The sequence below is a fragment of the Catharus ustulatus genome, chromosome 18 (assembly GCF_009819885.2).
Source record: "Catharus ustulatus isolate bCatUst1 chromosome 18, bCatUst1.pri.v2, whole genome shotgun sequence".
Classification (NCBI taxonomy): Eukaryota; Metazoa; Chordata; class Aves; order Passeriformes; family Turdidae; genus Catharus; species Catharus ustulatus.
Genome location: NC_046238.1, coordinates 5,833,173 through 5,854,803, shown reverse-complemented (window position 1 = coordinate 5,854,803; position 21,631 = coordinate 5,833,173). Strand labels below are relative to the sequence as shown.

At 43.3% G+C, this 21,631-nt stretch overlaps 1 protein-coding gene across 1 annotated transcript in view; it reads left to right on the top strand.

The window, feature by feature from the left end:
- Window positions 1-8,288: 8,288 nt before the first annotated feature.
- GALNT9 (polypeptide N-acetylgalactosaminyltransferase 9) overlaps window positions 8,289-21,631 on the top strand; it is a 130,004-nt gene continuing 116,661 nt past the window's right edge. Inside the window, exon 1 of the mRNA XM_033075631.2 lies at window positions 8,289-8,588. Coding sequence (XP_032931522.1) covers window positions 8,348-8,588 — 241 coding nt within the window. The 5' untranslated portion in view covers window positions 8,289-8,347. The remainder of the gene's footprint in view (window positions 8,589-21,631) is intronic.

Here is a 21,631-nt window from a genome sequence, read left to right as displayed (position 1 = left end):
TTTCACATTTCCTTTACTTCAGTGGAATGTGATCTGGATCTGTCCTTTGTGGCTGGTGTTAATGTCTGTACCACAATCAAGCCACCAGTGTAAAATATCTCCCTGTATTTGGTATCAGGAGCAGTAGGTGATGTGTGTCTGTAGTTATATATCATGATGAAGTGGCTGAAGGCAGGCACAGTATGGAATGCTTGGGAGCTTGGCCAGAGGCTTTGATGCTGCACTTTCACTGGGGAGGGCTTTGCTGAGAAAATCGTTTTCCCTCAAAATAAGTAAATATAAAAATAAATGAAGCTTTTCAATTTCATAGCCTGGAGCAAGATTAATTAATAGGGAAAAATGCTTAATCTGTCTGCTCACCACAGAAATAATGAATAATAGAGAATGTCTTCCCAGCATCTGGAGCTCAAAGGGTGATGAATATGTGTGCATGTCATACCTACAGATCTCTGCCTACCTGCTGCTCCCCTCACCATTGCACTTTTGGTACCTCCTAACAGATCTGTTGGTTTTCCTTTTTTTTCTTGGTTTGGACTTCTTTTTGTTTTATACTCCATATGGTCTCTGAATCAATTGAGAGGGAGATTAATAAAAGCAAATTCTGTCACCTCCCTTATGGCAAGCTGTCCCCAGTTTTCAGATGGAGAAATTGAAAGCCAGAGAAGTTGTGTGGTCTGGAGCAGGAAAAGATAGAACAGTTCTGAAAGCATTGGCATAGTCCAATACAGTCTTAAATGTTCTTTTCCTCCCAAATGGTTCATTTTCAAGTGTGTTTTAAAAACCCCAAATCCCCCCAAAAACTCTCTCCTAAACTGTTGGACTTTGCCCTTTACTGGGAATATTAGGGAATCCAACCCAACTAGATGAATGTGGTTTTGTCATCCTACTTCCATCTGTCAAGGCTTCTCACTGGCATAGTTTTAGGATGGAATTTTATCATGCATCAGCCTTTAACTTTTTATAAAAATACTTCATATTTTAAAAACACATTGAAGACTTTAATGCTAGAAATGTTTTGGTTTCTATTTAAATATTCTGAACATCTCTGTTAAAGGCAGATACAAACTGTACTAAATGTTCTTTATTACTCATACATACACTGTCCCTGTGAAAAACATCATAGATCAGAGGCAGCAGTGATTCTTCAGATTTACCCAGTGACAAGGCACCATAAAGCTATTCTTTACTAAAAATGTCAATGTCAACTTTATTTGCCAAAACATGTTTTCTTCTCTCAAGCTGCCAGTTGTTGTTTCAAAATAAATGGAATCTAAAAATCTCATTATTTTTATTGTTTAAAGCCAGCATTGGGTTCAGCTGTGGGGGTCAGGAGGTAACAATACTAATTTACCCTGGTGCTGCTGCACTTAGAATATTTAATCTCTTAGGACTTTGACATGATGGCTGGCTGTGTTTCTTAATTTTGTTGTGAAGATTTTGCTGGAGGGCCAGGCAGCTCTTAATAATGTGCATCAAGACAGAGAGGAGTCAGTAATGAATATTGTATGAGGTTCTTTTCCTACCAGAGGATGAGCCTGGACAAATACCTGCACAAGCCACAAGCCTGTTCCTCCTGGCAGCATTGGGACTGCCACCCTGGTGGCCAACGATTAATGTGCAAATATTTTTAACTATTCTAAGCCAGGGATAATGTTCAGCTTTTTCAACAGCTTTCAGCTGGATTGGACAGGGAGCAGCATCCTTCCAGCTGTTTGGTGCCAGTGAAGAACTCTCACATTGCACATGTCTCTGAGAACAGGCTTCTCTCCAGAGCCAGCACTGCTGCACTAAAAACATGCTGGAATAGAAAACTTCATCTGGACAGGTCCCCTAAAATAATATCTGATCAAAGACTAATAAAAGACCTGACAGGAAATTGTGCCACCATAAGGTTGGCTGTTTAAGAGTAGAAGTGGAAATGAGACAAATGGATTCCAAGGAGGAACTGAGGATCATAATCCACAGATGTCACAGACAGAGCTGAAAATTGATTTTCTCCTAGAATTAGCAGCATCATTCGTGAACTCTTTAAAAACAGCCCTATCAAAAAGCAGTCTCTGTTTTAAAGCCTGTGCAGCAGAAGAGGGAACGTGCAGAACCAGGAGATAATGTTGGACAGTGTGAAAAGTAGAAGTCTCAGCATGCTAACAGCCCAGCCATTGTTTAAGGTTTTGTAAGTTTTCTGGCATCAGGAATAAGTAAAGATGAATTTCAAGGAGTATAATGAGGTAATTTCTGTATCTGTAATAGCTGGATATTAAATTACATTTATATATCTCTTGCACATTTATTTTCTTTAGTGCAACTCTCATAAACATAGAAGCTGTCCTTAAAAGCTTCCCTGATTTATTTCCAGTGTGAGTCTCTATCTTATCACAGCAACTCTGAAACTCCTTGCAGTAAGTTGTGGGGATGATCAAAAACATCAGTCTGCAACTTAGAATCCCAGTGCAGCAGCTGCCAGGCAGGTCCCAGCCAACTTCTCTTTTTTTGAGGTGCAGCTGGGCTGAGCCTCTCTGTCATTTGGGTCCTCAAGGATGCATTTTCTCTTGTTGCAGGGGTAAATCTAAGTCCCTGCAAGTAATTTTTGATCGTGGTGAATGGTGATAATCCTCTCTTAGCAAACAAGCACCTATTCAGGAATTACAGTAGGAGATAATAATAGGAAATGGATGGAGGACCATGCAGTTGGATTTTAAAAAGGTAGCTGCTCTCAATTCATATTAAAATTGGTGAGAGCTGTAATGTTTATAAATTAGAGCTTTGTAAGATGTAGGTATGTGGGTTGAATATTTTAGTCTTGGCATTATTTATATTCTGGTTTCACAATGACAGGTTTATTGTGGGTTTTAATGTGCATCTGGATAATTGTTGAGTTTTATCTGCATGCTTTTACTACAGGGTGGTCATCAGCACAATCTCACAGGTGTGAAAGCAGCAGATCTGCTGGCAGTTGTGCTGTCTATTATAAATTCTCTCTGCAGGGTCAACCTGTAGCTTTAATGCAACAGGAATAATATAAAAGAAGTGCATATTTGTGTCACAGCCACAGGTGGTAGAACACAACATGATCTGTACATTTGAAGAACTGTCCCATGTGCAAGTGCAAATTGCTGCAGTTTTAGAGGAAGCATCCCAAATTCCATTTATGAAACTCATGTGTAATCTTACCAAGTGACTAATACAGCCAAAGTTAAAAGGATATATATATATATATACACACATGTATTACATATATATATAATTTCTGAAATGTGTTTTCAGGTTTTAAGGCATCTCATTTCATTTAGAACCATCCTCAAGATGCATTTAAAATTCATCTCCCCTCCAGTTTAATCTTGTGAATGCTTAATCCCAGTGCTCTGAGCAGGGCTGCTCCTTATGAGTGAGTCTTGGCACACTAATTGTGGCCCCACTAACAAACACCCCAGGCATGGTGTGTGTGTGCAGTGAGTGCAGCACAGAGTTTATTTTGCTAAATCAAACACGTTCTTGGCTCAGCCACAGCACGGTGTGTTGGCATTCTGCCCCAAGGAGAGCAGAGTTGCTCATGGTCACATTGTCCAGTCTCCACTCACCTTCACTTTCTGAGCCAGAACTAAGTGCTCCCAATTCAGGATCACTGCATGGAAATCCCTGGTGGCTTTTGGGCTTCCAGCCTTTTTAATGCAGTGATTCTAGATTCTTTTCTCAACCTTACCAGCACTTCTGTGCTTCCAGTGATGGCACTGGGTCAGCTGTGACTGTGCCACAAAGCCTCAGCATCCAGAGGAGCAGGATTGAAGCCTTGGGGACCTGGCAGCACCTTGTTGCCAGAATAATTATTTACTGTGGGTATTCCTGTGTGCTTTAATTCCAGCCTCTGAGGCTGCAGCAGCAAAGGTAACAGGCTGGTTGGAAACACCCCAGTGTGGCACAGCTGAGGCTTCCTCATTGATTTCTCCCCTAACCTGTGTAAGAAGCTCCGTGCAAACGAGGTGTTTGTGCAGATCTCATCTCAGACTGCTGGCACTGGGGTGAGGAGGGGCTGCACAAACTCTGAATTGAGAATCTGAGGGGCTGCAGTGCCTCTCTGCAGCAGGGTGAGGGCCTCAGCTCTGTGTCTGCTGTTCCACAGGCTCAGACTGCTGCCTGCCTGTGTTGCTGTTTTCTTCTGAATAAGTAGAAAAGAAGAAAATTAAGTAGAAAAATATTAAGGTATATTAAAACTCAAAGCAAAGTGCTAGCAAATGCAGTTGGGGTTTCACTGGGAAAATGGGAGGTGATGTCTGTGTGTGTGAGTAACTACAGCTGGAATCTACAACTGCACATCAGCACTGGCATAATATTTTGTCTGTGGTGTCTTTTTCTTTCTTTAAAGCTAGTGTTCAAATACTTTAAACATCAAAGTCTTCCCTTCTACACATTATTCATTCCTGCAAATGTCTCATATCATGCAGCAGGATGATCAGAAAGGTACGTCTCTTTAGATATGGTAAGTCAATCTTGTCCTTTTGGAAGAGTGGTTGGGAATGATTTTATGGTTATTAACTTGAATTCAATATTTTTTTTTCAACTTAGGCTTTTTAAAATTAAAAAAACTTTCAAGCAACTTTTCAATCACCCTCTTCTTGCCTTTTCTCAAAAGTAAAATCTTACTTTTTTCGCTTCATCAGCCAATTCCTTCATCTCGTTTAAAAAGAAACTCAACATAAAACACCTCATAGAAAATTGAAACTCCCTGGTTATGTGAGTGTGTGCCCAGCACACCTGGGACTGAAGGCGTGGGTGCCACCAGGGGTTCTGCTGTAGGGATGGCACTTCCACATGGTCTCTCTTAATAGATTTTTCTGAGCACTTTTGGGGAAAACTTAACTTGAGAACTGCCCAGATGATGGTGGGTATGTTGATCATACTCAGTTGCTGTACAATATACAGATTTCAGTAGCTGGCTAAAAAAATGTGTATTGATTGAGGTTAGCAGCTCCAAATGAACTGGGGTCAGATTTATTTCAAGTCTGTTGCCTTGAGGAGCTGCATGAGGGGCTCTGCAGATAATGGCTGTGAGACTGATGCTTTACTAAAGTTCTTTTCCAAATATTTTAGTAGCTAAGTAGAACAGGATTTTAAATGCAGAAGCATTTGAAATTTTCCTCTCTATCAATATCTTCATGCCACGATGGAGCATTCTGCAGTAACCAAGAGGTAACAGAAACAAATATAACTGCAGTAAGGTCAACGTTGCACAAGGCCAAGCACAGCTTCAAGGAGAGCCCCAGACAAGAGCCAGGTTTGGTTTTCCCTGCTGCTGTTACCATTACAGCCTCAGCTCTGACAGCCCAGCAGCAGCACAGTGCCCAAGGCAATAAACCATCTTGCTGCTTGTGGGGAGATGCCTGTGGCAGGTGGATGTTTCAGAGTGCTGACTGGCTTTTCAGAGTCTTTACCTCTGGCTGGTTGACACCACCTTCATCTGCAGCCAGCTGTCCTTCATCCAGGTGTTCCCTTGGGCTGAGCACAGGGATGTAGAGTGTGATCACCTGCAGGCTGCCCTTTGAATGCACGGTGCCTTGGTGTGCCTTTACAGCACCTTCCTGATCCACCTCCGATGATGAATGGAAATAGGAGCCCTGTGGAGATGAATAGGAGTGAAAATCAGTGTGAGAGAGAAACTGGATTTGTGGTTTGGAATGGAATCCCAGCATTGCTTCTGGCTTGATCCATTGATTGGGAACAGCTACCAGTGCCTTCCCATGATCTCAGCAATCAGAGCTGATCCATATTGTTTAGCCAAAGCATTCTCACTAAAATTCAGCTATTGCATATATTGACTTAGATCAAATTTTCTTTTGACAATATAAGTCTTTTCTGTGGGAATTAAAATTGGAACTTGACCCTTTCAGGCAGGAAACAGCGGCTTCTGCTCAAGTGGTGCTCGTGTGAAAACATTATAGTGCCTTCTTTGTTTGGTTCCAATGAAAAAATAAAATATATCATTTGATAATGAAATTTTTCCAGAAACACTTCTGCTGTCCTTCAGTCAGCTCCAATATCTCTTTTGCAACTTGCTTTGAGATTTCTGAAGGAACAGAGAGCTGTACAAGCTAACTGTTATTTGAGTGATACTGGGTGAGCTTTCAGCCATGTGAACATAGTCTGTGATGTGTACAGAAGAATATGAGAATATTTTAAGCTGACCATTTAAGAACATTTACTTAGGTGAAAAAGTGATTTCCTTTAGTTAAGCCAGTCATGGATGAAATCAGTTTAAAACTGCAGTGGTGCAAAAAATCCTCATTAAAACTTGGTAAATTCTCTAAGAAAGTTGAAGGTGTTTTACAAGTCTTGGGACAAACTATAAACTCGTGTCAGAATCCAATCTGAATTCTTGTGGCCAGCTTGTGAACTTGGAGTTTATAATGGAAATAGGGATATAACAGATTCTTAACCATATCAAGACCAGCAGGTGTTGCTATAATATATTAAATGCTATGGAGCCATCAAATAAACTGCACTTGAGCATTAGTTCAATATTTTCTTAAACCAAATTGTTATTTGCTAGGAAAATGTAATGCAGAGATAGATTTGCAATAAGAATACTACTGAAATAATCACAGCACTGGAAAGTTTCAGATTCTGAGCTGCTTCTGCTGAGTGACTAAGAGTTTTGCTACAGCTTGAGTGAAAGATCTGGTCCTGCACCTAGGCATTATTTGTGTTTAAGAATCCAGTGATGTAGGAAATAACTAAATCCTGTACATATTTCTGTATGATGCTGCTGAAGCTTGTGGCATCTTCTTCTAGGGATATGATTAGGTGATGGTGGAACTCCAGTTTAGGTTTTTTTCTGCTCAGCACTGGTGATCCTCAAAAGACCAGGGGAAAATTCCTCTAGGACAGAAACACATCTTCTCAAAGAAACTGCACCCTCAGGGGCCTTGCAGAAGGTGAACAGCAGGAGGGTCACAAGTAGGACCAGCAGTGGAGAATTTATATCTCAGGAAAACCTGAGCAGGACTTGCCAAGTTTCATTGAACTCAGAGAGGTTGTAACTTTGGCTGCATTTTGAGTTGGCAGCTCCTGAAACCAAGAAGGAAGGATGAAAGGAGAAAAATTTCCAGAAGCAGGGTATATCCTATGGTATGCAACCCTCTAAGTGAGATGGGTATATTTTTTTTGTATAAAAGGAGGATTGCTGTGAACATGAACAGAGAAGCTGTTGAAAGGGTATATTTAATGCCCATAGGTATTAAAGAGATTAAATGGGTTTGACCTGAGAGATTTTCAATTTAGACTAGATATAAAGAATAAGTATTTTCTGATGAGGGTGGTAAAATGCTGTCATAAGTTGCCCAGAGAGGTGGTGGATGTCCCATCCCTGGAAACATTTGAGGTCAGCTCAGACACAGGGCTCTGAAAAACCTGCTCTAGTTGAAGATGTCCCTGCTCATTGCAGGGGGCTTGGAGCAGATGGATTCGTAGTTTTTAAACATTTCTGCCAACCTAAACTATTCTATGAATCTATATTTCTATGGATGCTTGGCAGGAACTTCTCTTGCCTGTGGATGTGGTCCCAACCATGTCGTTTCCATGTAGGATCCCAAGCCAGTGCTGGGGAAGCCCACGGAGCTGAGTGCATTACCAGCTCTCCCTGAACTTGTTTCATCTCCTTTCCACCGGTGAGACGGGTGGGGCATCCCCTCCCCTGCAGTTGTCCACCGCAGCCAAGGACACACTGGGTGTGTGCCGTGGCGATGCTCGGGCAGGACGAGCCCTCTCCAGGTGGGCAGCGCCATGGAACGGCCCGTGGCTCGCTGTGCGGGCTCGGAAGGCGGCGGGGCCGCTCGGCAGGGCGCGGGCGAGGCGGGGCGGGCTCCGCCGTGTGCATGTCGATGAGATCCCGCGGAGCACGTCACTCCGCACCGGCGCTCTGCGTTCGGGGCGGCGGGCAGCGAGCGAGGGCGGGCGGGCGGGAGCCGCCGGAGCAGCAGGAGGAAGAGCAGGAGGAGGAGGAGGAGGGAGGAGGAGGAGGAGGAGGCTGGGCAGCGCTCGGCCCCGCTCCATGCCGCCCTGCCCGCCGCGGAGCGGGCCCCGCCGGGCGACAGCGGGCACGGGGCGGGGAGCGGCGCGGCGGTGCTGAAGGACAGCTCCGCTCCTCGGCTCCGCTCCTCGGCTCCGCTCCTCAGCTCCGCTCCTTAGCTCCGCTCCGCTATCTCCGCTCCGTTCCCGTTATCTCCCCCCGGCTCGGCTCCCGTTATCTCCGTTCCCGTTCGCTCCGCTCCCCCGGCTCCGTTCCCGGCTCCGCTGGCCGCGGGGCCGCCGCTCGCCGCGCCTGGATGCGCCCCCCGCCACCGCGCCCGCGGCTCCCATGGCGGTGGCACGGAAAATCAAAACTTTGTTGACGGTGAACATCTTGGTCTTCGTGGGCATCATCCTCTTCTCCGTGTACTGCAGGATCCAGGACCGCTCGCAGGAGCTGGTGCAGATCGTCCGGAGCGCGGAGCGCCGGGCCAGGAGCCGCGGAGCCAAGGTGGGCAGCCTGGCCGACAGGGAGTCCATCCTGCAGCGCCTGGACCACCTGGAGGAAGTGGTCTACAACCAGCTCAATGGTACGAGGGGCGGGGAGGGATGTCCTGTGCCCCGGGAGGGTGCTGCAGCCCCCAGAGTGTCCCCTCGCTCTGATCGCTCCGAGCCCAGTGCCCAGTGCTGGAAAGCGAGGGCAGGAGGGGATGCGGGGTTCTGCTGGAGGGGCTGGTCCAGCCTCCCACCTCTCTCACCCTGCCTCTCTGCCAACTCTTGGTCCAAAGTCAGGACTTCCTCAGTAGATGCAAAGTTCAGGAGGCTGCAGTTCAGGGGTCTCGGGATCAGAGGAAGTCCCTACAAACTGTACCAGGCTTTACCTGGATCTATTCACTCTGCAGAGGAAGTTGTTTGTATAGCAAATGCGATGTTAGATTATAGTTGAAAATCATGTACTTGGTTTCAGAACTACTTTAAAAACCTTCTGCTGAGTTCTAACATTGTGCACTATTAATGGTCTGTTTAAACACAGCACCCATATGTTTCCTTAATGATTTTGCCATTAAAATTTGTTATTGACATTGTTGAGGAGGGGAAGCATTCACCAGTTCTTTTTATGACTTACCATTCTAACTCACCAGCCTTGGAAAATATTGCTTGGTAAGCAAAGAACCCTTCCATGGTAGTTAAAACAGGCTAAGCCATCAAAATTGTCACAGGACAGATAACATTTCATATAGAAATTAATTCTTCAAAATGAATGCATTTGTATTTGCATAGATTTGTAAAGTTCCAAGTGTGAGACATCAAAGAAATAAGTATGTGATTAAATGCAGCAGTGTTTTGGACCAAAAAAGGCTGAAGGAGTGAACTTTTGCATGAAATTGTAATATAAATGTAACATTTAGTGTTGTGCAGCAAATAAAATTTTGAGTGTAAATATGTTTAAGTAGAGCAAATGTGCTTCTAGGCTGCTTGTGGAAATCTTTCTCGTAACATTGATTTAAGAAAGGCTACTGTAGCCTCAAAATGCAGACAAATAGGAGGGTTAGCCATAAAGTATGTTTCCTATTACTGCTTTGTGAATGAATGTATAAATCTAAGTAAGTTGGGCTGTTATGGTAATATGCAGTTTATGCCAGCAAGTGTTAGGGAACAGGCATCCCCTCATGCTCTCCTCTGGATAAACAGGGCAGAGAGAGGGGAACGTGGAGTGGGCTGTTAGTCCCAAACCCACACACCCAGGAATTAAAATGGATGTGTCAACAGCTGTGTTTTCTAACCATATTTTGGAACAGTTTTGAAGAATGTAGAATTTAACAAGAAAATCATTCTCATGAATTCCACCAAGCCACAAAGTTTCCAGACTAAATTAGCTTGCTCTGCATGATATATCCATTACAACTCAATGAATGGGGGTTTTTTGGCCCAAATAGATTTATTCATGGTGTTTTTCACAGGGGAGACTGGGTAGGATTTCCCTGTGCTGTGTTCATCCCAGCATAGCATCCCCTGGAGAATCAGCAGGAGTCCTTACCGTGCTAGGCAGGCACCATTGCATGAAATGACTGGAAGTTCTCTGTAAAGCATGCCTCTATTTGGGGAACTGTTTCCTTTATCTTCTTTAATTCCATTTATTGGATATGGATATTCATGGTGGAATTACTTGAACTTAGTGTTACATTGCTTCTTCAGGTCATATCAAACACCACAGGCAGTTTTCTTTTCCTGAAAGTTCTTACCCAGGAAAATACCGAAAGTTTTTCAAGCTGAGCTGTTCAAATTTCCTATTTATTTCACCTTAATTTTTCTCTAATGGGATTTTTGGGTTTCTTGTTATTGCACAGTGGTACATTAACACAGATTAATTCTTTCATCATCATTCTGAACAAAAACATTTCCTCCCATCATGTTTCAACAAAAGCAAAAAGTCCTAAGAAATTAGAAGATGCTCCACTGAAATCATCAGAGTTGCATCACTGTAAGTGAAATCAGGACCAGGCATCTCTATTTGGGTTTATTGCTGCTATTCTGTTTGTAATATCATGACTCATTATTTGTGCCATTAATGAGCATAAATTGCTGCTTGGGCAGCCCTGGAATGAGGGACCCTGTGTGCCAGGGCTGTGCTGTGTCTCACAGCCAGGCTGGTGTTACACAAACCCTCCTGTGCTCTGGGGCTCTGCAGCTCACCTGAATGTTGAGTGAGGTTTCTCAGCTTTCCCAGCCCCTGTCCTGATCACAAGGTCAGAGTGTTGGCTGAGCCTGCCTTGGGTGTTACTTCTTCATAAGGTGGGGCAAAGTCTCTTCTGTGTGGAGAGACAGACACAGGCAGACAGATTTTGTTCAGGAGTATGAGTTCCCTGCATACCCAGAACCCCTCAAAGCCCCAGGAGGCTGAGTCCAGCTCAATGTTATCATTGCAGCAGGTCAGCCCAGCCCAGTATTGCAGTTTTCTGCTCTTGATCCTTTCTCTTTGAGATCAGCAAATTTAGAACTACCTATTAAGTATATTTTTGGTAATATCTCAGAGTTCTTTTCTTTTATTTTTCTCTTCTGTTCAGATTGGGACCTGAACTCATAAGACTTACCTGGATTTTCTAGGGACTCTGTTCATGATCCAGTGTAATAAAAAGTCACTCTGTGAGAGACCAGCCCTGCAGCTGCACAGAATCTTGTTTCTGTTACACATATTTGTTTACATACAATCAAGGAAACGTTATTTAGAAGTGTGTACCTTCTACAAGGAAAATAAACACAGGCAGTAGCATTACAAATGTATAAAGAGGCAACCCAAAACTGATCACTTGAGAACTCATTAACTTTTCAGTCTGAATAAAATCAGTGTGCAGTGCCTGTGGTGGTGTGTGCAGAACACAGAGGACCATGCATGAAAGTCAGGAGAAAGCTGGTCCTTGCCATTCTCTTTGGCAGAACAAGAGTTTCTAGAATAGGATGAATGAGAATTGCCACGATTCCCTGCAGACATACACCCAAACAATAGTTTTCATTTGGCTCGTGCTCTGGGTTTTTATCAACTTGGGAAAAAAATAGTATTTCTGAAAGCTTTCTTTTCTCTCAGCTGCTGCTGGGTTTGGTGGAAGCAAATGAACAGAGAATGTAAAGGGAAAGGAAAGCAATGAAACGTGTCAGTGGAATTTTTGTGGTGAGACTTTGTATTACCTCCTGATGTGTGACCTTGGGAACAATGTTTATTTTGAAAAACAGAGTTTTTATAGAGCTAGTTGAACAATGTATATTTTTTTAGTATTTTTTTTGCTATGGTATTGCTATTGATGGATATATTTTATTGTCATTCGACACAGAACTCACACCAGCTAGACTTGGTAGCAATTCATTAAATGTCATAATGATAACTCCTTGGTATTTTCTTCCTTTGCCTTTACTTTTTTTTTTTGTAAAGGGGAAAATTAAAAATTATTTAATTGCCTGAATTTTTTCCCCTAATCAGTTTTGCATCTAAGTCTGTTGCTAATGATTCACCACAGAGGATAAAGAATTTTTGATGGCCCAAGTAGACCATAACCTTTCATGCCAAAAGCAATTGAAGGTCAGACTACAATTTCAGTCTAATTGCCTTTTTCCCTTTTCACTGTCTCTTTCCAGTAATACACAACAATCAATACAGCATGTAATTAGATTTCATTCAATCTGCAAAGATTTAGAGAGCTTTCATCTTCTCATTATGTATTCTCACATCATGTCTTCCTACCCATGTCTTCTACACTGGACCCCTTTGACCTGTTCTGATCTAGATGTGGAGGGATGAGTTGGGAGTATTCCCTTGAATTTGACAGATTATCATTGGTTATACATCATAATTTGATTGTGCTCTCTTTGGGAAGATTAAATGCAATAGCAATTTCCAGTGTGATAAATGGGGTTTACATTACATATGCATTTCATGGAGGAGGCTGGGGGAGAAAGTGGACAATTCACATAATTGCAGCACAGGGGCTTAAAATGATGGAAATAATAGCAGGTCCTGGGTGCAGAGTACTGATTCCTGCTGACTGGGACTCCTGATTTTTAGAGTGCACTGGAAGCCAAGTGATTGCATTTAAAATTCAGCCTGCCAATCTGCATAGGTAAAAGTTACAGCAGTATTTTTAAAAGGGCAGTTTATTCTTTATAAGCTTGGGACTGGTTGAAAATGGGTCCAGATTTCCACATTTGAAAGTAAGGGTTGGGAACAGGCTGCAAGGGAGTCCTGTGGATGTCCACATCATGTGTCCACATTGTCAGCAAGAAGTTTTTACAGCTGGCAGCTCTCAGCTGAAGAGCAGATCCTTGGCAGAGGGAGGAGAGAGGTGAAGCCACACGTGCACAGGTCACACTGAGTGTGACTGCAGCCTTGCACCAATGAAACTGCACCTCCTCATACCCAAACATTTTATAACTATTTCTATTTTATGTGTTTATGGTCTTGTGCTAACATACATCTGGCAAAATTAGCACCTGAACACCTGCAGAAACATCAGCTCACGTGTGGGCTCTGCTCTCAGCTGTGTGGTTTCCTCATCCTGGTGGTCTCCTTCCCTCAAGTGGTCTTGTTTTGAGGACATTTTTAAAGAAGTGCAAGGTTGGTTCTCATTAAGACAGGAGGATAAAATATTAATTTGTTGTTGTTGTTTTTTTTAAGTTAGGCTACTATTTCTTGTGTTACCACACAGTAGTTTCTGTTGTGCTGGGTCATTTTCTCAAGCTTGGCTAAGTCACCGTTGCTACACAGCTGACCTCTATTGCAAAGTGATGGTCAACTCCAACAGACCAATTTCCCCATCACACTTGCTTTGGGTGTGATAATCCTGATTTATGTAGCTGAGGAACTCACAATCAGTGCTTTCAGGAAGGTCAGAGTTTTATTCTCCAAAACAACAGAAGGAAAACATAATGAGCCAATATTTGGATAGCTCCTATATAAATACAAGGTAATATTCCAAATAGTATGACTCTGTTTAGGTACTTCAGGAAGAAAAGTTCTAAAAGTTTAATTAAAAAAGAGAGCAGCTCTCTTTTGTAAAACAGGCAAAATTGCACTCAGCTCTGCAAAATATTGACAAATACAAAAAATATGTCTCCATTCCAGCAGCACATCAGTGATTTTAAAGTCTTTCTCTGTACTTAATGTTTCATACAGTGGTAACTATTTTTTATGTAATGTTTCTGCTTTTTGCCTTTGTAGCTGGGAAGAAAGCTTATTTTGACAGGAAAAAAAAATCATGTGGTAATTTTATCATTGACTCATTTGTGTGGAACTTGAATCATTTGAACGAGATGAGATTAAAAGCAATGTTTACAGAGGCAGAAAGGAAACCTTTGCCTGATGTTGTTTTTGTTGCCTTCTCAGCTGTATTCCATTTCAGTATCTTTCCATTTCTTTGTACATTTAGCTGGAGTTGGAAAAGCAAATATGGGTCTGACATATTCCCAGAGAGGAGCTGCAGTGTGGTGCTTGCACACCTACAGCCACTGCACAGGTTTAGAGGATTAGAAAACCTGGCTTTAACTTAATACCCCTGACAGAGAGAGGTGCAGCTGGTGTTTGAGTTTGGGAGGTTTTATTGTTTGTTTGTTTGTTTGATGTTTTAGTAAATAAAACAGGTAGCAGTTAAACCAGGAGCATCCTTTTAGAATGAGGTTCCAAACACTGAATGTGTGGCACTTACCCAAGGAAATACTAAGATTTCTGAAAGGAAGGAAAATAAATGAATCATGTTTAAGAAATCTGCCTTTTTAAAATGCTCCTCTCTCAGTTTCTCTTTCTCAGCATACTTGGCATACTCTTTTATTATTGTTGTTTGTGGAGTTTCTCCTGGTAGTCATTACCATCATTTAGTTTAAACCAACACACTGAAGGACAGAAAAAAGGAAAAATAGAAAGAGCCTGTGATGTTCTGGATAACAGGAAGGAAGAGAGCCAGTGACAGCTGAGCAGCTTCCAACCTTGTTGTAGTCCTATTGATCAAAACTGTCCTCTGAAATCAGACACCTCGAGTTCCTGAGAGGGAAAGCCAGAGAGATCCTCCCAGTGACCCAAAGTCATCTTCTCCTGAGAGCTAAAACAGCCAAATACTAATTGGATGAGTCTGCTTTTCCTAAAACTCATAGCTGTGGTGCCGTGGAAGTGGCTGTGAATATCTGAAATCTTCATAGGTGGAGACAAAACCCATTTTTAGGAGAGCAGGGCAGGTGCAAACAGATTAAACACTGTCTTTCTGCCCTAGAGTTTCTATCCTTTCAGGTGTTCTGCAGTGTCCAGGTTCTCCAGACAGTTTTGAAGACAAGATACAGCACAACTGGCACTTACTGGTCACTCAGCAAGTCCTGCAGGAGATAAAAAGAGTGTAAGGCTATCTCCTGAGCCAAGATTTCTTGACTTATACAACAGAATGCAGCAATGATGCAGCTTGGTCTAGGGCCCTCTGATTTAACTGGGTTACTTTGAGTTTAAACACATGGGAGTGCTGCTGGGGATAAAGGTGACAACCTTGGTTCTGTCATTATTCCTCACTTTGATCTGTTGGGCTTTCAAATTCTTATTTCTTGAGGTGACATGACACCTGTGACCTGCTGTAGGTGCAGATGAAGTGAGCTGTGCACGTCTGTAGACGTCCAAGGAAGGAATTCTGGAGCTGAGTTCTGCTCTCTTATCCCCCTGGTTTGATGCTCTCCTCCCACAGTGAAAAAAGGGGACTTGTGCTCTCTGCAGTTCTTCACACTAACTTTTTATTTCACCTGGTTTAGCCAAGTTGGACTCCTTGCTGTGCAGGCAAGTCCAGCAGCACTTTTGTGGGAAATCCAGTGGGATGGACGTTCCAGAGGAGCTCTCACACCAGTTCCCTGCCCCTCTTACTGCACTTGACAGGCCATTTAATTTCTAAACAATTCTGTGTTTGTGTTTAATTTGCTGGCATGACTTGTTCTGAGGGATCTTCTCACAAACCAAGGCTGAGCCTGGGGCCATGAATTGTTTGTATCCTTGTTGAGGGCAATCCTTAGTGAAACAATGCAGCAGAAATGGGCTGGTTTTGAGACTCTCTGACAAATGGAAAAAGACCTATTTTTTTTTTTTCTGTGGTTTTGGGTGGGTGTTTTTTTTTTTTTTTTTTTTTTTCCCCTTCAAATATGTCCTTGATTACTGGCTTTGAAGGAGAGTGGAGGGCAGCAGCAGGGTGGAGAGCTGAGGAGACAATAGAGTGATTCTGCTTTGTCATCATGCGCAGTGTGGACGCAGAGTTCTCTTGGGGGCCGAAGAGTTGTTGAAGTAAATGAGCAAAACATTTTAGAGAAGGTGAGAATATAGATTTCTGAATATCTTAAGCCTTGTATCACCTCCCATGGAGCTGTTCTCTAGAAGCACTTTCACTTGCCACCAGTCTGATTTATACTTTTAATACATGAGCTGTAATTTGCATGTCATCCTGGGAGAGTGGGCAATGATGAAGGAAACTAAACCAAGGACAAGGTTTTTAAAAGAGCTTCTCTTTAGGTAGCTTTCTTCTACTTAAAAATGGTTTTGTCAGGCAGATATTTGATGCCAAAGTACTACAGGAGAGTGTTACCAGTTTCACAGCACAATGTTTGGAATCCCAGTGGCTGGGATCACATCTAAATAACCCAGATTTGGTGGATGAGGAAGATACAAAGGAACATGCTTGGTTTCTGGGGATCTTTGCTTCAGTCTGAACCTCCTGGGCTGCATGTTGGAGCAGTGAGCCCAAGAGGCTGCAGCAACACCTGGGGCTGAACAGCCCCTGTGCAATGGCACAGCAGGTTCCTGACACCTCCATCCCCTATGCAAAGCCAAGACAGGGCTGTGGAAAGAAGCTGTATGTGTGAAGATTGTGCTGCCACAGGATTCACAGCACAGAGCTGGTCTCTCTGGGGTTCCCAGTGTGTCACTGGGTTTTCTTCCTGGGGAGCTGCTGTGGTTGAGTCAGCAGTTGAGTGTAGCTGGGAATCCAAGCCAGGTACAAAAGTGATGCTGCTTTCCAAGCAAAGAGCAGATGCTGCCAGCCCTGCTGTGCTGTAGCAATTTGTGGGGGTGACAGACAGTGCTGGCTGCACAGGGTGACTGCCTCAAGTAGGTTTTTATGACTGCAGCAATGATTCAAATTCTCCTCAGCTCACCCGTGCACTTAGTCCTGTTGAAATCAGTTGCCTAAATTAATCTTTGCTATTGATCCAGAGGCATCAGCACTGGAGTTGTCAGTACAGTAACTCCAGTAGTGAATTTGGCCAAGTGAAGGCATTTTGCAGGATGAAGAGTAGGTCTGGTAGTTGTGATGATGTATGTGTAGTAACAAAGGATGAAGTCTTGCTTGTCCCTGTGCTACTTCAGTAGTTGAGAACAGGATCCTCTTTGGAGATTTTGGAAGGATTCCCCTTTCTAGTAGGGATCTGGTGAACTTTGTGGGGTTTTACCTGACTCCTGATTCTGGGGACTCTCATTATTTCTGTGTTTGGGCTGTTTGGCTCCAGTTTGCATTTTGCAAAAAGAAGTTCTCAGACCAGGTCAGATTAGCACTTCATGGTGGCAGTGGCACTGCAGGACCATCTGCAAAGAAAAAGGGAGTTTGTCACATAGGATTTCTTTTCTCTTGGAAGATATCCATGAAGACAGCTGGAAAGTCCTTTCCTGCAATACTGGGGAAGTTTGCTGATTCTTTTTGCTTTTTCCTCTAGCATTTTTGGTGGGGTGGTAGGGTTAATTGGTTGTTTTTCATTTGGAATTTTTTTTTTTGCTGGTTTTGTATTTTATTTGGCAATGGGGCCTTACTGCCCTTTTAGAAATTGAGTTTATTTTTTTCTACAGCTCTCATATGCCTTTAGGATGAACAGCTTTTGTAAATAAAAATGTATTTTTTGTTATATTAACTCATTTTCAAGCAAGCCTTGTGTTGCAGCAAAGATTGGTGGTATTCTTTCCTGTGCACGCTGAACTGAAGGCAGTGATAAGACTAAAAATATCCCCAATTGAAATAGCATTGTATAACCCAAAGGTTAGTTTTCCTCAGGATGAAAATTTGCAGTTGCTCTATAGGCTCCTTGTAAGACAGATTTCTGGTCATGCAGCCATGTGTAAAATGGAGCTACTGATATCTGCAAATTCTGTGTCTGCAAAACTCAGCTCCACTGGTGGCAGAATTCAGCTGGTGGCCAATGCTGGCACCCATTGCTCTGGTGTGAGCTGGGGCTGAGTGCTGGGTGTGTTACCAGCACTGAACTGCACTGTTCACACCTCTAACAGGAAAAACAGCTTTTCCAGCACAGAGCTGCTAATGCTAAAACCTGCTGATGGATTGCAGGTGGCTCCATGTAACAGATGGGGCTGGGGCATGAGGGGAGAGGGAGCTGAGCATGTTGGAGTTATTAAACAGCCTAATGCTAAGCTGCCCAGCTGCTGGAAGAGTTGATGCTTTCAATTTCCACAAGCAATGAGTGGGTTTGGCATGGAAAAATGGGTAGTTGGGTGGCTTAGGTGTGAGCCTGTGCTAGCCTTGGGTTTTTGGTAGTTCTGTTCCATAATTTGTGCGCTGCCCAGAGGATCCCCAGGACACATGTCTGTGGATTTAGGCTGGTGACTTTGGGTGTGGGCAGCCAAATTCTCCACTGGAGACACCTTTTTTCCAGCTGCCCAGTGGTTTCTACCATTCTTTAGTGAACTTTTGTATCTGCCAGAAGTTGCAACTTTCTCAGCAGTTGGAAAATGTCTTTTGTTTATTCACTGCTAGTATTGCAAGCAGCAGTGAAAATGTTTGCAGGTATTAATTACAAATGTCACATATTTCTTCAATTTAATATTTGGCAAACTCACTCAACACGTCCTTCGTGGGGTGCTCCCTTAGGCACAGACGTGACCATGTGCTGAACACTTCACCTTCAGCTATTCCAGCTCTGAATACACAAACCCAATAATCTTTGATTTTAGACCTGTGCCAGCCTGATGCTCCTCCTGAAATAGATCCATCTGGCTCAGTGCATTTCCATTCAACAGAAAATTAATTCCGGAAGGGAAGTGCCTTTTCTAATGCTTGTATCCAGTGGGGTTATTTGTAAAACCTTCTGTTTCCTGAAAGAGTCAGCTTGGTTTGGGTCCCATATTCACAGCTATGTTCCCATTCCAGGCCCACATAACTCAAAGCCAGGCTGCAGAGAGCCCTCTCAGATGAGGTCATGGAATGAAGAATTTCTTCTGTGATTCACTCTGAACCTGATCTGCCTAACAACTTTGTCTCCCTCTTTCTGTCGCACATTAGAAAGTTCACAAAGTGAGAATTTTCAGTCTTCTTTGCACAGTGAGAAGAGTGAACAAAAGATGTGCGTAAATGGAGGAGAAATATTGATGAGGGAACAAAGCCATGGCCTCGACTTTGAAGCTGGGATGGAGCAGCCCAGCGTGCCAAGGGACACGGGCTGAGTGATGCAGCCCTCAGACAAGATGATCATTGCACAAGGATTTTTGCATATGTTACAGGACTACTTGTTTAGGTATCTCTCAGCCTTTAATCATGCTGGCAAGAAGCTGGAGCACAAATAGAGTCTAAGAGACACAGTGCAGCCTGTGGAAGAATGGGGCCAGAGTGAAATTTTCCTTATTGCAGTTGCTTATAGTCAATGGAATGCTCATGGGGTGAGGGAACTGGGGTCAGGGTCTGTGCCCAGCTCGTGTTCTGGCCCTAAGCAGAGGTGGAGCTCCCCATGGCAGGACAGGTCACTCTGGGGCTGCCATACCACAGTTTGGCAATGCATCTTGGAGTGCTGATAGTTATTGTGGACCAGTTTCAAGAGAGAAAAGCTTTGTATGGCTTCCTGATGGCACTGAGCAGCAAAGTCAGACCCAGGCCCAGAGGACAGGACAGATCCAATTAGACATGACTAGGCTGAGACACGCTGTACTGTCATAAAGCAAAATGATATTTCACGATGGAAATTCATTTTAGGAGCAGAAATCAGTGTAGGATCTTCTGGTTTTGTTGCTGAGCTGGAGGAAGATGCCTCTAATCTGTGGGATGGGTGATATTGCATGCCTGTGGCTCCTCAGTGCCTCAGCATATGGTTGTGAAACTTGAGGTTGATTATTTTCAAAAGTATTTTGACAGATACTGAACTGACAAATTCCCTGTTAAAAAGAGAGGCTTTGTTTGCTTCTCTGCTCATGAGTTTTAGGATTGTATCTTGCTTTATATCCCTTTCATAGGTAGGGAGGGAAAAGTATTCCTACTATAAGCAATCAGAAGGATGAATTTTTTATTAATTCCAGGGGAAGCAGGCAGAGCTGCATGGAGTGGTGTGCCCTGCTGTCTCACCTCTAAGTGTGTATTCTCCCTTCCCAAGGGAAGAAGAGCTAATCTAGCAGGTCAGGCATTTCCATGTGGATTTTCTGTAATATGGAAAAGTAGTTTTAAATGGGATCACACACATACCTCATTATTTCATTAGGAATCCCCTAATCTGTGACCAAAAAACACACATTTTATCATTTATCCTGGTTCTCATCATTGCCACTAACCCCTGACAAGAAGCAGAGTGTGTGAGTTCACAGAAATTGGAACTGGGGAGAGATGGAGTCAAGAAAATATTTTAAGGTGCTGAGATAGAAGTCCCAGACCCAGGAGGGGCTGTCCTGTGCTCTTTATCTGTGGTGAGAGCTCATCTCCCTGCTGCCCTGCTCTGTGTCCTCAGGTTAACTTTGTGATGTGGTTATCAAGGGTGTGTTTAACTGCCAGGCATCCAGCAGACCTGGACACACAGTAATTAACACAGTTAATCCTAAAAATGTGTGTTTAGTTCCTTGAGCAGCTAAACCAACAAAACTGACTTTCTTGTGGGTTGGCATCCCACAAGTGAAATTTGGGTGGTCTCTAACAGCTCCAACAGGTCTCTTGTGTTTGATTTTTCACCAAACCTCTTCTCTCAGTAGGAACATTTTAATGGCACTTTCTTCCCAGGTGTTGGCTTCTGTGACTCTCACAGAAATGCAATTTTTTGAGACCTCTGACTGTCTGCCAAGCTTTGGCTGAAGTTAGAAGCAGTCCTCGAAATCTAACAAGCAGAGTGAAGGGAGAGTCTGGAGAGGGAAGCAGGCTGATGGACAAATGGAGACAGCATGATCCCACAAAATGTTTTCTCTTAGCAAACCAGGCTAAAAATCATATTGGTGACAAATGGGACTTCTACTTATTTAAACACAATTATGAAAATTAAGTTCTGAGCTTTTAAAGGAACCAGACTGAGATGTCCACACTGAACTGCTTTGCTTGCTCTGTTAATTGGCAATATGTTAGCACAAGCATTTTTTTGTCTACTTTCCTGCTTATTTCAGTTAATAACTACAGCAGCACGACAATTCCCTGACACTACACCAGTACTGCAGGAGAGCCTGCTCTATTTTCAGCCTGCTGAAATGGCAGGCTCGGGTCCCACTAGCCTGTCTCAGTGCCTTTCAGTATTGAGTGAATAATTCAATTATGAGCAGTGATCCTGGTGCTCTGTGCTCAGCAGCAGGATGCCCATCCTGCTGCTCATCTCATCACATCCCCATCACAGCCCAGGGGCTCAGCCCTGCCTTTCTCTGGCACCTCTTGGTGCTGGCAAGCTCTTGCTCCTCGGGAGAAATGTGAGTGTGAGCTGAAGTTAAAGCGTGACCGGAGAGCGCCTCTGCTTTGTGTCCTTGAGGAGTGATGAGCCCAAGCTGTAAACTCAGAGCTCGGGTTCCTGAAATTCAAATTTTGATTCATACCAGTCTCTCCACTGAAGGATGATCTTCTCCTGTATAAAGGCACCTTCTGTCACTGTCCTCGTTTCTCTCTTTACTGTGTAATTTAACACCTCATAATGTAGTCGTAAGTACAAACCAGAGACACATCAGGGGACAGGGACATTCATTCTTTCATGGAATTTTGGCATAAAGGAGAGGAAAGCTTGAAGAAAAATTGAGTCTCTGAAAACTTGAGTTTCTTTTTATATTGCCTTGGTAAAAACCAGATAAGCACTGTTGCAGTCAGTGGCATTAGGAAGGTAAATTGAAGAAGGTTGATCCACAACTTCAGAAACTTGGCCATTCTCTTTATATATGATCTGAATTCTATATATGTGTGGAAATTGA